General features: G+C 43.2%; 1 protein-coding gene across 1 annotated transcript in view; it reads left to right on the top strand.

Annotated features, from left to right (window-relative positions):
* Positions 1-1,466: 1,466 nt before the first annotated feature.
* The window catches only part of LOC123376596 (solute carrier family 22 member 5-like), a 46,144-nt gene continuing 30,774 nt past the window's right edge, over positions 1,467-16,836 (top strand). Inside the window, exon 1 of the mRNA XM_045028728.1 lies at positions 1,467-1,917. Within this exon, the coding sequence (XP_044884663.1) occupies positions 1,525-1,917 (393 nt within the window). The 5' untranslated portion in view covers positions 1,467-1,524. The remainder of the gene's footprint in view (positions 1,918-16,836) is intronic.

Genomic DNA, 16,836 nt, shown 5'->3' with positions numbered 1-16,836 from the left:
CCAACCAAGTTACTAATGCCCTGTTGAATTACATGTGTGGTCCATGGAATGTGCCATTCATTTCAGGGGAGGGCAGATGCACTAAATCACTGATATGGCACCACAGTACTGCTCCTGCATCTATCTCCCACCTCATCTGCCCCTGAACCCCAGGGGGCTGCCCCCTTCCCCACTCACTCTTCCTACCCCAGGCTACTGATCCATTGAGTCCTATGCTCCGACCTTGTCTGACCCTGGGGTTCTACCATATGCCCCCTTCTAGCATTCTGCCCCATCCCCCACCCCATCTGCCTTGTGGTTTGTTCCTTGCCCCATATTCATAGCTTCCCCACCCATGTCCCTAGTCCCCCCACTCCAGTTGTCCCCCACTGTGTCCTGAACCCCACCCCACGTTTCCCATGTCCTCATCTCCCTCTGGGTCCTGGCCTGCACTCTATCTGTGTCCAGGTTTCAGTCCCCGGCCTCTGTTATCCTGCCTTGTTCCACCCATGTATTACATGCCCCCCTCTCCCTCCAGCCTCATATCAGGGACTCCCTTTCTGGCCTGGTGCTGCTCCCCCTGTATCCTAGGGTGCCCTTCAGATTGACACCCAGACGGGTTCGCTCGGAGGGGAGGGCAGATGGAGTCTCCTTTCAGAGAGGACTAGATCAAAGCACATTAATGAGCTGCTAATGCGGGTTAGCATGGTGCACGTAGCCAGTGTATGGCAGGCTGGGCCGTGGTACATGTATCATGCATGTTGTAGGCATGTTATGGTAAATTCATCTCCTGTTAAAGCTATGCCTATGGCACTTCTAAGGGGGGGGCAGCACATTGCCTTGGGCTGTCTCTGCTCTCCTCATCTCTCCTCCATTATTCTCCCACGTGTTACACTTTTGTCTTAAACGAGCCCTAGACTGGCTGAACCTGCACAGGGGACCTGGACTGGCCCTTACTTTGCGGGGGGGGGGCAAACGGCCACACAGGGAGGAAGGAGACTCAGGCCCAGGCCTTCCAGCTGGGAGCAGGTAGGGGAAAGACGACAGGCCCTTTACACACCAGGGGCCAAGCTCTGTGGCTGCAGGGCCCGGCTGCCCCCCTTCAGCACTGCGAAGCCGGCCAGTGTCACCGCCCCCAGCTGCGCCCGCAGCCCCCGCCTGGCTCCCACCAGCTTTCGCGCCCATTTGCTGAGCCGGGGCTCTGGCAGCCGGACGCCTCCCCGGCGCGGCGGGCTCGGGGCTGGGCTGGGCTCAGCAGCGCCCCCAGCATGGGCAGCGCCAGGGCTCGGAGGCTTTCGGGGGCGGGACGCCCTCAGCCAGCGCCTGCCTGGCCCAGCCCGGGCAGCAGGGAGAGGGCGGCGGCTGCGCCACCTGTCCCGCGTGGGCCCCGCCGGGCAAGCCCCACCCCCTCCCCGCCGGGCCCGGCCCCCCGGCCGGCCCTGGGAGCGCTGCGGCGGCCGCTCCCTCTCCGCGCCAGAAGGGGCCGCGTGTAGCCGCCGCTCCTCAGCGCCGGGCCCAAGCGCTGCGCGCCGGCTGCGCCCCGCCATGCAGGACTACGAGGGGGTCACCGCCTTCCTGGGCGAGTGGGGCCCCTTCCAGCGCCTCATCTTCTTCCTGCTCAGCGCCAGCATCGTCCCCAATGGCTTCACCGGGCTCTCCATCGTCTTCCTGGCCGGCGCCCCCGAGCACCGCTGCCGGCTGCCCCCCGGCGCCAACCTGAGCCGCGAGTGGCTCAACGCCAGCATCCCCCGCGAGCTGCAGGGCGGCCGGGAGGGGCCCAGCAGGTGCCGCCGCTACCGCCTGGAGTCGCTGGCCAATTTCTCCGCGCTGGGGCTGCAGCCCGGCAGGGACGTGGACCTGAGTCAGCTGGAGCAGGAGAAGTGCCTGGACGGCTGGGAGTACAGCCGGGAGCTCTACCTCTCCACCATCGTCACCGAGGTGCGCCCGGGCGGGGGCCGCCGCCGTGGGGGGAGCCCTGGAGGGCAGGGGCGAGAGGGCTGGGGAGTGAAGGGGTCTTGGGGTGACGGAGAAAGATGTGGGGTGGGGCCAAGAGTGGGATGCGGCTGGGAGGGGTGTTGGGGGGCACAGGGAGTGGGGTGCTCAGGGTGGGAGGGGCTGGGAAGGGGAGTGCTAACATTGTGGGCCCAGTGTGAGATTTTAGGGGGCTGGGGTAAGGGGTCTGAGTGTGTCTGTAACCCCTGGAGGCACAGGGGATGAGCCTGTCATGCCACAGGTGTACAGAAATACTTGTTGATGATCTGCTGATTTGGTGCATAAATGAGCAATAATACAGGGAGACGCTCTGCTTTACTTCCTAGTCCCCGACACATGACATGGGACAGGATTCTACACATCAGTACCTCTGTCACAGGATGTGGGAGCTAGTGTTTCCTGACTCTAGTGGCTACTGTTTCAGTTGAGAGATGCTGTGGATAGGAGCCCTGAAGCTTGGTGGAAGGGGAAAAGTGGGCCCATAGTTACTTAGTGTGTAACAATAGGTATCCCTTGCAGGAGAGGAGGCAGTCCTCTGTGATGAAGCCCACTACCTTCACATTTTTGAGACTGCATATCCAATACTGGACACATTACTCTAGCAACCTGTTCATCTTGAGTTGCTTACTGTAGCTATATCAACCCTACACTTTCCCCTCTTGACATGAAACAGACTTTCCTCTGACTGTTCAGGTCACTGACTATTATTGCCTCTTTCTTTTGAAAGTTTTAACAGATTAACTGATCCTTGCTATGTAAATATCAGAGACAAAACTAAAATCGTTACATCAGTGAGCTTCTGTTTAGAGAAACATTATACAGTATTATAGGCATCAGCTCTCTCTCTAACAGGGTGCTATCAAATGTTAATATGAAAAAAAAATTGGACATTCCCTAGTGAAGCAAACCACTTTGCACAGAGAGGTTTGTGCTGGACTTTGCTGATGTCTCTTTCTTAATTGAAGATCTAGGTGTTTGCAAAGGAACCTATACTTGGTCCCTGCAGCCAGCCTGTCTTTATATTGTGTCATAAATGTACATGCTGTTTTTAAAATCATTCAGAATGCCAAAGTGTGTGTGCTGGAGTGCATACAGTTTAATTTAGATTATTAAAATATTCAAGACAAGAGTTCAGATGCATAAAGAAGAGAAGGATTAGCTAGACAGGAGATTAGTGTGGGAAGCTATTGCTGAAGGAGAGACATGGGGGAAAAAAAAGTTGTCATCTCTATTTAAGCTGCTGGAAATGTGTCTATGAGACAGAAACAGTGATAGCATGAAAGTTTCTGTTTTCTTTCCCACACATCATATGCTTGTCTGTCAAGCTCTTGTGATTTTTTCCCCAGCTGAAAGCTTCTACAAGAAACGGAAAGAGATCTTTGAAAAATAAATAACAGGAATAACATGCACCATTGTGCTTCTCTGCAGCAGGGCCTAGGAGATTGCTGTAACAAAGAAAGCGTGAGCCTCTTTTGATGTAATCTGCATACTTCTGCGTACTAAATTTGGCACATCAGATTTTTTTTTTTAATGGAAGGCCCCTAATAATTTTTCACACCATTGTACCAGTCAGTGTAGACAGGCAAAACTTTAATTTTACAACTGTTGTTGAGCTTAGGTAGTGACTGAGGCTTGAATGATTTTCACAGCTGACTTTAGTGAAGTTTTGCCATCTCCACACCAACTTTCACCTTTCAGGACTGATGCATCACGTAAATTGCTTTTTAAGATCTGCTTTAGACACTTAACTGTTCTGAACTTCTTTCAAGAGAAATGTATTTGGACATCACCAAAAAGCACTATTGCAAAGGCCTGAACTATTATTACAGAGAACATTAAAAAATGGAGCTTTTAAAAAATTATTCCAGTTCACATGACGTTGTGTTGTTTTTGTTTTGAATGCTTCAAAGCTCAATGGCTTGGTGGTTTAGACATGGTTTCATCCTATAATTTGTCTCCTCGCTGACAAAACTGTGTATTGAGTTTAAGCCCTATGCAAATTAAACTGGCTGAATTTTAAACTTCAGAAAGATGGAGAGTCTGGTAACAAACTAAGAATAGAGGAAGCTGATACAGTGTGTGACATTGGCTGATATTTTGTTTGAAGCTATTTTGTTTGCCCGATCCCTGTGCTTGCAGGAGTTAACTGTACTTGGCAGTCTCAGACTTCATGCATCATGACTTCTTTTACGAATGTTTACGCTTCTGGGTCAGTTTTGCAAGAGCTGTGGCCTTTCACCTACTTAGAGGTTTTCAATGTTAAACTTGTTTAACACTAATCTGTTGACTCGTTCCTGCCCTTTTATGATTCATTAATCTCATGTTTAGCTGCATATCTCTCTCTGACTTGTCAAGGTGGCCATGAGGACCTTTGTCCTAGATCTGGCTTTAACTGAAATCTAGGTTGAAAAAAAAAATGTTGCCTGAAGCATCTTCTGTCTCATGGCCACAGTAAAGGCCCTCACTTATGTGACAGTCTTTAAGGAGCAGAAGCGGCTTAAAATGCCTTTCCTTCTTCCTTATCTAAAAGCAAACCCCTCTTTCTCATGTCAATCTTCCCAGTGTAAATTTAACAATAGAAGGTATATGTGATCATTTTATACATACTGTAACTGCTTTTTGTATTTGTGACTCATTTCAAACACTATAAAACTTCATGCCCTCAACAAAACCACCATTTATGTAATTCCTATTTCTTTTCTGTGTAAGTCAGTGGCAGAATGAAATGGTAATAAAAAGTGATATATGGCACTTAAAACACTTAGAGGTTTGATAATTAAATGGAGGGCTAAATTCCTCTTCCAGTTATATCTGTTTAAACCCTGCTATCTTCAGTGGCATTGAGCAGGTATAACTGGGAGTAGAATTTGACACTGAAATTATTGAGTGAAATAGAATGAGACAAAGGGATTGTAGACGAGGAACAAAGAGGAAGTAGCCTTCTCTTGGATAACGGAATGGTCTTACATATTTTGGCCAATTTTAAATGTGCTCAACTTCTAGTCTGCTATTCTGAAAACTTCTGTTCAACCACTTTCTAAGTGTTATGATGGTAGGAGTAATTGCCGCATGTCAGGTGGTATAAATATGATATAAATTATACTTGTATGTTCATCCTTAAATTTTGCAATTTTTTTTTTTTAGAATATCTCGTTATAAAATTTACACTAGTGGGAATTTGAAATCAAGTGGTTAAGGGCAAGTTTGTACATTTTTGTTTGTTCGTTTAACAAAATGCAAACATTATTTGACTTTAAAAAAAGAAACTTAATTGTAAGCCTACCTCTCTCTTATCTTCTTCTTGTTATTGGAATTACAGTAGTGCCTCAAGGCCTTACTCAGTATTGGTACCCTATTGTGCTGGGCACTGTACAAACCTATAGTAAGAGACAGTCCCTCCCCACAAAATTCACAATGTAGGGCCCTGATCACATAATTAGCTCTATGCAGGCAGACCCCTGCACCTTTGTAGCGCGCCTATGAAGCGAATTAACAGAGGGGGTATGGGAAAGTGGAGACAATGGTACCAACAGTTGGAATTGCCCTCAGAAGCATAGACCAGCAATGTGCATAATTTCCAAGTATTCAAGTTTACTTTTTTTAAAGAGTAAACAGGAGAGATTAATGAAACTGCATGGGCCTTGTTTATATAACAATGGAACCAGTGGCCGAAGTTCAAATCAAAGCTTTCTCTGCCAAAGTTACACATTTACTGATCTCTTCATGCATATTCTAGTGGTGACTTAGCATAGCAAAAGTCATGTCAGGATTCTCATTAGATTTCCTCCTTTTCACATATTACCAGCTTTCTTAATACATCTGCTCTCTGTGTGTAATTAAGCTAAACAGAATTAAGGATAGAATGAGGGTGTCCACATGGGTTTAATGCCATTTAACTAATCCACCTTTCGTTAATTTGAGTTAACTTCCTTCAGTGTTCCTGTGTAGACAAGACTTTAGTTAAACTTTATTTCATAGTTAGGCTACTTCTGCAGGGCAATCAGAATGAAAAGCAATCCGCACTTATTTCAGAATGAGTGAATAGGATACTGACTGTACACAGAGAGCAGATGTATTGATTGGGAAAGCTACTAACATATGAAGATGAGGAAGTCTAATGAAAGTCCTGATTTCAGAATCTTTTGTTACTGGTCATGTCAGAGCAAGAAAAACATTTATCTGAATATACCCACAATTTGAAAAGACATCCTGTTTACTTATACACTGCTACCTCGATATAATGCCACCCAATATAACATGAATTTGGATATAACACGGTAAAGCAGTGCTCCGGGGGGGTGGGACTGCGCACTCTGGTGGATCAAAGCAAGTTCAGTATAACACAGTTTCACTATAACGCGGTAAGATTTTTTGGCTCCCAAAAACAACGTTATATCGAGGTAGAGGTGTACTAGAAACTGATTTGATCTTAAAGTCCTTAAGAGACCCACAATATCATTGTTAAATAAGCACTTTTAAAAAAAAGAATTGCACTTGAAGGAGCTCTTTGATTCTACAATATCAGATCATAAAAATATAGGGCTAGAAGGGATTGCAAGAGGTCATCCAGCCCAGCCTCCTGCCCTGAGGCAGGACCAAGTAAACTTTGACCATCCGTGCCAGGTGTTTGTCCAACCTGTTTCTTGTTTTGTGTTCCCAGTGATGGGGATTCCACAACCTCCCTTAGAAGCCTATTCCAGTGCTTAACTGTCCTTATAATTAGGAAGATTTCTGAATATCTAACCTAAATCTCCCTTGCTGGTCTTGCTCTACGTTTAGTGAACATGATGAACGCATGATCGTTGTCTTCTTTATAACAGCCCTTAACATATCTGAAAGCTTATCAGTTTGCCCGTCAGTCTTTTTTTCTCAAGACTAAACATGCCCAGTTTTTTTAACCGTTCCTCATAGGTCAGGTTTTCTAAACCTTATCATTTTTGTTGCTCTCCTCTGGACTGTCTCCAATTTGTCCACATTTTTCTTAAGTGCGGCATCCAGAACTGGATCCAGTTCTCCAGCTGAGGCCTCACCAGTGCCAATAAGAGCTGGATAGTTGCTTCCTTTGTTTTACATATGACACTTCTGTTAATTCACCCCAGAATATTAGCCTTTTTCACAACTTTATCACATTGTTGACTCATTCAATTTGTATCCATTCTAATCTCCAGATCCTTTTCAGCAATATTACTGCCTAGCCAGTTATTCCCCATTTTTGTTGTTAATTTAATTTTTTCCTTCCTAAATGAAGTTCTTTGCACTTGTTTTTATTGCATTTCATCTTGTTGATTTCATACCAGTTCTCCAATTTGTCAAGATTATTTTGAATACTAATGCTGACCTCCAAAGTGCAAGTTTGTGTTATCTGCCGTTTTTATAAGCATAATTTCCACTCCATTATCCAAGTCATTAATGAAAAGATTGAATAGTACTGAAACCAGGGCTGACCCTCTGTGGGACCTCACTAGATGCATCTTCTCATTTTGACAGCCAGCCATTGATAACTACTCTTTGAGTATGGTCTTTCAACCACTTATGCATCCAATTTGTATAATTTAATTTATACTTAATTTCCCTAGTTTGCTTATGAGAGAGTCATGTGGGATTGCATCAAAAACCTTACTAAAAATCAAGATATGTCACATCTACTGCTTCTCCCCTATCCGCTAGGCCAGTAACCCTGTCAAAGAAGGAAATTAGGTGGGTTTGTTCTTGACAAATACATGCTGGCTATTCTTTATAATCCTATTATCCTCTAGATGCTTACAAATTGAATGTTTAATAATTTGTTCTGGTATTTTTCCAGGTATTGAAGTTAGGCTGACTAGTATATAATTATCTGGATCCTCTTTGTTCCCCTTTTTAAAGATAAATACTATGTTTGCCCTTCTCCAGTCCTCTGGGACCTCACCTGTTCTGCATGAGTTCTCAAAGATAATTACTAATGGTTCCAAGATTGCTTTAGCTAGTTCTTTAAGTAACCTAGGATGAATTTCATTAGGCCCTGTTGATTTGACTGCATCTAATTTTAGATAAATATTCTTTAACCTCTTCTTTCCCTATTCTGGCTTGTGTTCCCACCCCCTTATTGTTAATATTAATTGTGTTAAATATCTGGTTAGAATTTACGCTCTTAGTGAAGATTGAAGCCAAACAGGCATTAAACACCACAGCCTTCTTAATGTCATCTGTTCTTAGCTCTCCTTCCCAGCTAAGTAGTGGACCTACACTTTCCTTCATCTTTCTCTTGCTCCAAATGTATTTATAAAACCCCCTAGTACCTTTTATGCCCCTTGCTAGGTGTAACTCATTTTGTGCCTTAGCCTTTCTGATTTTGTTTCTACATGCATGTGCTATTCTTTTGTACTCATCCATAGCAATTCATTCATGTTTTTGCTTTTTATAGGATTGATTTCTGATTTTCAGGACATTAAAGAGCTCCTGATGGAGCCTTTTACAATTTTTCTTATCTTTCCTTTGCATCAGGATAATCTGTTGTACTTTTAATATTGTCTCTCTGAGAAACTGCCAGATCTCCTGGCAAGTTCCCAGCACAGAAAAGTGCTCCTCTTTTGCCTCTCAAAGTTGATCAATAGTAATAAGACAGAAGTGCCCCAGGATACTTACCTGAAGTAGCCCATATTTGTCTGCACAGTAGGCTAGCATTTCAGTGTTAGTGCAGTGAACATTAAGACACCACCACCTTAGACATAACACAGACAATGTATTTATAGAGCTAATGTTTCCATGACTCTTTAAATCTAATTTTAACATTAAAAAAAAAAAGTTGCTGGCTAGTTCACTGTTATATCATGGTCCATGTGCCTTTCTCCACCCCTCCTCCCAAATTCACCACCAGCAGCATTGTTTTGGGTTTATTTTATTGTATTGTATTGATTTATAAAGTAATGAAAAAGCTTGAAATTTCCCCTAACTTTCTGTATGGATAAGACTCTTGCAAAGGCTTAACACAACTTCAGGAGAAGGAATTCAAGAAATACACTGTATCCTTTTGTAGATGTGGATCTGGTTTGCATTTTTGGATAGTTTATATAGTGAAATAGCGCACCTTGGGCGTTGGGCACTTGATAAATGTAAATAAATAACACAGAAACTTATGTGATAATTCTTCATTTATGCCTATGTTACCTCATTAAGTGTAGTGGTTTGCATGGGTATAGCTAAGGGCAGAATTTGGTTCAAAGTTCATAAGTAGTGAATGGTGAGAATGACAGATCACTTGAAGGTCCTGCCTTCATTTACAGGGTAGCAGGTGGGAGGGAAGAGCAGGGTCGACCAAAACAAAACCGTTACCGTTACAATTTTTAAAAGGAGATTTTAGCATGTAGAATACCTCCGATTTCTTGTTGCTTTTTATCTTTTATGTTTGCCCGTGCTGAGATCAGAAAACAATAAACAGCATAGACTGCAACTGCAGGTTTCAGAAAAGTCTTCCTTATATAACAGGGGTGAAATTGAGCAAGCTTCTAGAGGAAGTATTTGATATTTGTAATGGTCTATCTATGTTTGGTGCCTGTAGTAACACTCTTAAGGAAATGAAACCTTCATTGATATTAGAGTAGTGCTTCTATAGTGGAACAGTTCTTTATAACCTCATAGATGTTAAGGCCAGAAGGGACCATTATGATCATCTAGTCTGACCTCCTGGACATTGCAGGCCACAGAACCTCACCCACCCTCTCCTGTAATAGGTCATAATCTCAGGCTGAGTTACTGAAGTCCTCAAATCATGATTTAAAGACTACAGAGAATACACCATTTACACTAGTTTAAACATGAAGTGACCCGTGCTGCAGAGGAAGGCAAAAAACTCCCAAGGGTCTCTGCCAGTCTGACCTGGGAGGGAAATTACTTCCTGGCCCCAAATATGGTAATCAGTTAGACCCTGAGCATGTTGGCAAGACCCAGCAACCAGACACCTGAGAGAGAATTCTCTGTTGTAACTCAGAGCCCTCCCCATCTGGTGTCCCATCATAGGCCATTGGAAATATTTGCTGCTAGCAGTCGCAGATCAGTTACATGCCATTGTAGGCAGTTCCATCGTACCATCCCTTCCATAAACTTATCAAGCTCAGTCTTGAAGCCAGTTAGGTTTTTTGCCCCCTACCACTCCCCTTGGAAGGCTGTTCCAGATTAATCTGAGAAACATGCCTACTTTGTGCGGAGTAATAAATTACAAACCACTGGCTTGACAGTTATTTCTGTAACTTTCCAGGCATATACAATAATGGTGAAGCTTACTTTATGCATAATGGTACTATATAGTAAGATGTTCTCAACCTCCATGGAAAAACTCCCCTATAATAGAATTGCAATTTACATGTTGTAATGCATGAAAAATTTGTAGTGAAATCAGATTGGAAGTTTGTTATAAGAAGGTTCTATCACTGTAGGTTGATTGATTGATTTGATTTTTTTTTAATGGGATGCGGTCATATTACCTTGTGAGGTATGGAATGGCTGCCGTATGAGGCGAGATTAATAAGACTGGGACTTTTCAGCTTGGAAAAGAGATGACTAAGGGGAGATATGATTGAGGTCTATAAAATCATGACTGGTGTGGAGAAAGTAAATAAGGAAGTGTTATTTACTCCTTCTCATAACACAAGAGCTAGGGGTCACCAAATGAAATTAATAGGCAGCAGGTTTAAAACAAACAAAAGGAAGTATTTCTTCACACAACACACAGTCAACCTGTGGAACTCTTTGCCAGAGGATGTTGTGAAGGCCAAGGGTTCAAAAAAGAAGTAGATAAATTCATAGAGGATAGGTACATCAGTGGCTATTAGCCAGGATGGGCAGGGATGGTGTCCCTAGCTTCTGTTTGCCAGAAGCTGGGAATGAGTGACAAGGAAAGGTTCACTTGATGATCATTCCCTCTGGGGCACCTGGCATTGGCCACTGTCAAAAGACAGGATACTGGGCTAGATGAACCTTTGTTCTGACCCAGAATGGCTGTTCTGATGTTTGTATGTTATGCTCTTATGAGGTCTGACAGAATCACAGCACAAGCTGAGCAGGGTCAAGCCAGGTCACTGTCTGGTTGGGAGTCTTAAGGTTTGTCTACATGGTGCATTAGTCTGCACTAAAGGGGTTTAAATTGTAGTGTGCACCAGCGTGTTGCACACTAACAGGCTTGCATGGATCCTACTGGCGCATACTAAAAGTTCCCTAGTGCACGCTAATGAAGTCCTGTTTTGTGACTACATTAACAGTATAATTTACATCCCACTAGTGCAGACTAAGGCACCATGTAGACAAGCCCTTAGACACTGCAGGATTTGGTTGTGTTAATTTACAAAGTGCCATTCTTCCATCTGAGTTAGGTAGGACTTTACGGGTGTAGTGGATGCATCTAAAATGTGATTTTGACCAGTTGAGGCTACTGAAGGTCTCACAGCACTTTTCATAAGAGTTATTGTGTTAACCTCAGTGTCCTGGCCAAATTTTCAGTTAAGGTAATTATAGTACATTCTGTCTACATAAACTCCCTCTGCAGTTCTGATTTGGTATGATAGTCTTCTTCACTTCTTGTCTTGAATGTTATTGTATAGCTCGGCTGTGCTTGTTTAAATAATTGTAGTGTTAAATCAGAGAGTTATTTTCATTCCATTTGAAAACATTTGACAAACAAAGAGTTTTCAAAGTTCATTCCTTTTAAATAAAAGGTACTATGTAAATTTTCAGATCATTGTTTGATTACAGGGCATATGATGAAAGAATAAAGGAAATGCCAGTTTAACAGGTTGAATTCCCTTAATACTGCTGTGACTGTAATCCTATATAAATGTAAAATTCAATTTTTTAAATACTTTCCACTGTTGAATTAAAGGGGTGGAAATTCATAATGACTAAAATAGTTAAAAATGCTTTAAGTTTTGGAACTGAGTTCCCTATAATGCTAGGAATTTTGGGGTTTACTTTGGTTCCAAATGCCCAATTTTAAACAAAACAGGTTGTACAGAATTTTGGAAATGTTCTCCAGAGAAAAGCGTTAATTACTACTACAAACAAGTTAGGGTTTTGTACAGAGGACAAATCAAACATCTGATAGTGTGAGGGATATTAAGATCTTCCCACACCCATTTTATTATCTGGCATATAAACACCAACGGTGGGTTCTGGACTAACAAATAAAGAGACTGGGAGTCAAATTACATGGAGTCTGATTCACAGCTGTCCCACAGACTTCTGTGACCTTTGTCAAGTCACATAACCTGCTTGTGCCTCTTCACCTATCATTAATAGAGTTTGACACTCACTTGCCAAGTGTGTTTTGAAACATCAAATGTGTAAATTACTATTGTTTCACCTACTCTTTTGTTATGACCTTTGCTTTCCCAATATATTCTGTGTTACCCACCTGACTGATACCTTGAAGCTGTTTCTGACTCTGCAGTCAATAGGGCTGACAATCAACTTGAAATAATGCAATGTTAAGAGTGTCTTGGAGCTGAAGTCTTGTAAAATGACGAGGTTTAAACCTTACCATATGAAGTATGTTCTCCAACAGCTTTAGAACGCGATATAGCAAGAGTACTCTGTGCCAGTGGTTTTGAATGGTAGGATTCATCATGTTCCTAAATATTGGTATCTAACATGTTAGAAAGCAGCATTTCTAGCACTTCATAGAATATCAGGGTTGGAAGGAACCTCAGGAGATCATCTAGACCAACCCCCTGCTCAAAGCAGGACCAATCGCCAACTATTTTTTTTGCCCCAGATCCCTAAATGGCCCCCTCAAGGATTGAACTCACAACTCTGGGTTTAGCAGGCCAATGCTCCAACCACTAAGGTATCCCTCACTTGTTTCACTCACTGCAGCCTCTTAAAATCCTCAGGAGATTTGATTACTCTGTTGCTAGCATTTGCATGGAAACAAAGACCAGGCCGCTTTAAAGAGTTATGCAAGGGGGGGAGGAGAGAGGGAGGAAGGGAGTCTTTTTTTTATGACCTTGTTTTGCTTTTGATGTAACTGGGCCCATTCTCCTCTGCTACGTGGAGTGGCTCTGAGCTGAGAAAAAAAAATAGGCAGCTGCTGCACAAAATATGCTTGGAACCATTGATAAGGCCTTTTGGGAGCCTGGGATGACTCTGTCATCCCAAACTGTCATGTAGAACCTCTAAAAGGGATTTTTGAATGTTATGGGGACAGAGGAACTGAACAGAAAGAGAAGGTGGGAACATGGAAATAAGAATGCCTGTCCCTCTTTACTCCAGTTCTGACATACTTGCTATGCCTGATGCATCATTGTAGGCAAATTCCATGAACTCTAGTAATCTCGTTGAGAGGATATTGAGGAATGAAAATTACTCCTTTCTCTGGTCTCAGTCTATATTCAGTCCTGGACCAGTGCCAAACAGCACTTCTAGTGGAAAGTGACAACCCAAGTGACCTTCAAGTATAGTGGTGCAGGCCTTGAGTGAGTTACACCTCAGAGCTTTAGTCCCTGCAAGATTTCTGGACTGGCTACACCCAGCAGGAAACATGATTCCTAAAGATTGGCAATACTTCATTATTGTGACAGTGGTGGCTTTGTAGACCACAGTTTATGAACCATTTCCATATGTCATTAGAAGACTCCAGCATTCATTTATTGTGCTAATTAATGACCAAACAAGTCATGAGATATTGGACCTTAAGATTTCAACATTCTGATTGCTATCTGGCCCACGCTTTCATTGTTCTACTTAAAATAACTTTTTGTTTTTAAACCACTGATATTCCACAAGTTGAGAGCCTTGGTAAACTGTGGTTCCAAGTTGCTCACATTGGTTTCTGCTTCTAGCAATTCTCAGCATTACAGTTCTTAAACCGCTTTATTGGAGTGGAAGAAAAGCCAAGATGGTAATTGGAGTGGCATTTTAAGATTGGCTAGCTCTCTATCTGCTAGTGTAAGTAACCAGTTGGCAGAGCAGTATGAAAACTTTCAGTACCCATGAACGTTTCCAAGAAGTGGCCCTGGGCCTGTGACCAGAAGAAAATTTTAGTCCCTGGATACACACACTGTGATTGGACAGCATGTTATGTGTACATAATGGAAGATCCATAAAAGCAGGTAGCTAAATATTACTTCATATAGCTAATTCACAAGTACAATATGACAAGTTGAGAATAATCACTGGACTGCTTTTGCCAGTTACTCTATAAATGGCACGGCACAATTTTTGGCCAATTGGCTCTTTGCCCCATGTTAGAAGTAATGTATTTAAATAGATGCCCATTTCCATTGGCCGCTGTAGGGGGCGGGATGGGTGAAGGAGGGAGGGTCTTTACTAATCTAGGATTCAGGATTAGCATTTACTATGCAGTGGGTGGTGCTTTATTGGTATATTTAGTAATAGTCCAATTACTACTGGTGATTTGATGGATTCAGTTTGTTTGGCAATAGCCACTTGCTGCATATTTTCAAGGTGTTAAATGTGCTTTGCTAAGATTTCCTAGTCAGTTTAGGCTCTCTAGTTTTGTTCAGTGACAGGAACATAATTTTTTTTTTATTTTATTGTTTGCAGTGTATGTGTGATAGACTCTGAAATAAGAGAGAATTCAGAGATTAGCAGTGTGCTGTTTCCTTGGCAAGATAGAATGGCCATTTTTTTTCCTGTGACTTCTGCATTGTATTATGTAGGAGACATCTCATGTTAGAACATGGAGTGAAGCCACTCAGTGAATTCTGACTGAGAGAAAACTTTAAAAAGAACAATCTGTGTTGCAAACTCCAGTTAGTATAAACAGGCCTGTTTCAGGCAAGATTGGTGAAATTTACAGTTGCATTGGGTGTGAAAATAGTTTAATCCACTGTTTAGTTCAAAACGCAGAATTATTAAAGGGAGTCTCATCAGCCTGTTCAGGAAAAGGTTTTGGGTCTCATGTTAATAATGGGAAATGTCCGATTTTTAATCCATTATTCCACTGAACATCTTTTTTGCGTTTGAGGTATTTTTGGAGGATTTACCAAGGTTAAAGAGCAAGTTCTTCCAGCATCCACTGTAACACTTAATCACTATTATTGCATACAAACCATTACTTTAACAGTGCAAAAAAGCAATAAATATTCCTGTTCTATATCTGGAAAGTAGCTGGACAGTGAATTCATATCTTTCTTTTGCTACAGTGACTAGAGTGGACATTTAACTTTAGTAGATGCAGTTTGAAATTTTAAAATCTGCAGGGCCAGATAACTTGCACCTAAGAGTTTCAAAAGAATTGCCTGAGAAAATATGAGGTATTGATGTTGATTTTTTTAAACAAATCTTGGAATACTGGGGAAGTTCCAGAGGACATAAAAAAAACTGAATGCTGTGTCAGTATTTTAAAAGGGTAAACAGAATAAACCAGTTAGTCTAACGTTAATCCAAGGCATAATCATGGGTTAGCTGATATGGGAGGCAAACAGAAAAGAATTGAAGGATAGTTGCAGAATTGGAAAAGTTCAGCAAAAAGCTGCAAGAACAATCCATGGTCTGGTAACTTGCCATATGGTAAGAGACAAGCTGAATCTATTTAGCTTATCAAAAGGAATGGTAAGTGGTGACTTGATCACACTGTGGGTATGTCCACACAGGGATAAAAAATCTGCAGCTGGCCCAGGTCAGCTGACTCGGGCTTGCAGGGCTCAGATTCTGGGCTGAAAAATTGCTATGTAAATGTTTGGGCTTAAGTGGGAACCTGAGCTCTGGGATCCTATGTGGGTGTCGGGTACCAGAGCTTAAGTGCCAGCCCAAGCCTGAATGTCTACACAGCAGTTTTTAGCCCCACAAACCAGAGTAGGCTGGTCTGGGCCAGCCTGGCCATGGTGCAGGTCTTTTATCTCTGTGTAGACATACCCTATAGGTACCCACGTAGGGAGAGGATTTCTTTTACTGAAGGGGGCACACCCCAGAAACAACTTCATTTATGGTCTGAGCCTTTTTCCCTTTCCCCTCTTTGCCTTCAGACTATTTATCTGTCAGGAGGCAGCGCCTCGTCAGCCCTTAAGGATCTACCTTAATAGCAGGTGCAGATAGATCGGGGCTGGATTTTCCCCAGGGCTTCTGGACCCACTGGCAATGCAGTGCTGCGAAGGAGGGAAGCTATCTTTATTTTGAGCTAGGACTCTAGAGTGGAGCAAATGCTGAGGCCCTAAATTCCTACTATTCCCTGGTTCCTGCTGCCCATCCCTATTCCCTGCAAGGAGCCAGTAGTGGGAGAGTAGGCTGCACAGAGAGTAGAGGCAGGGATGAGCTAGCATGAAGCTCATAGCAGCGCTGTGCAGGATTATGGGACCAACATATGAAAAGAGTTGGCCAGGCAGTGTAAGGCTGTTGGCTGGATGGGTGTTGGGTGAGTTTCTGCCGATCTACACTGAAGACAGTTCTTAATTTTTTCTGGAAAGGGAGTGGGGCAGGAAGGAGGGCTTGTGTGGGATGAGAGGTGGTTATGGAGACTGAGGCACTGAAGAGGACAGTATTCTCAGTACCTTAGAACAGAGCAGTGAGGAACAACTGCAGTTCTCTAAAGGCCTGGATGCTGTCAGCTTGTTTCCTTGAGGAGGAACCTTAGGCCTCCCCCTCTCTGACTTGAGGGTGGTACTCTGCTCTGGGCCCTGGTTTTCTCCCTTCTGTTGTGCAGGCCTGCTAGTCTTTAAGAACTTAGGACTCTGCAAAGGACAGTTCTTCTTCGAGTGATTGCTCCTATGCATTCCAGTTAGGTGTGCGCGCCACGCGTGCACGGCTCTTCGGAAGACTTTTACCCTAGCAACACTCGGTGGGTCGGCTGGGAGCCCCCTGGAGTGGCACCGCTATAGCGCAGGATATATACCCCTGCCGACCCATCCGCTCCTCAGTTCCTTCTTTCCGCCCGTGACG

The sequence above is a fragment of the Mauremys mutica genome, chromosome 8 (assembly GCF_020497125.1).
Source record: "Mauremys mutica isolate MM-2020 ecotype Southern chromosome 8, ASM2049712v1, whole genome shotgun sequence".
NCBI lineage: Eukaryota > Metazoa > Chordata > Testudines > Geoemydidae > Mauremys > Mauremys mutica.
The sequence above is the reverse complement of the archived record's forward strand: the minus strand, read 5'-3'. Positions and strand labels throughout refer to the sequence as shown.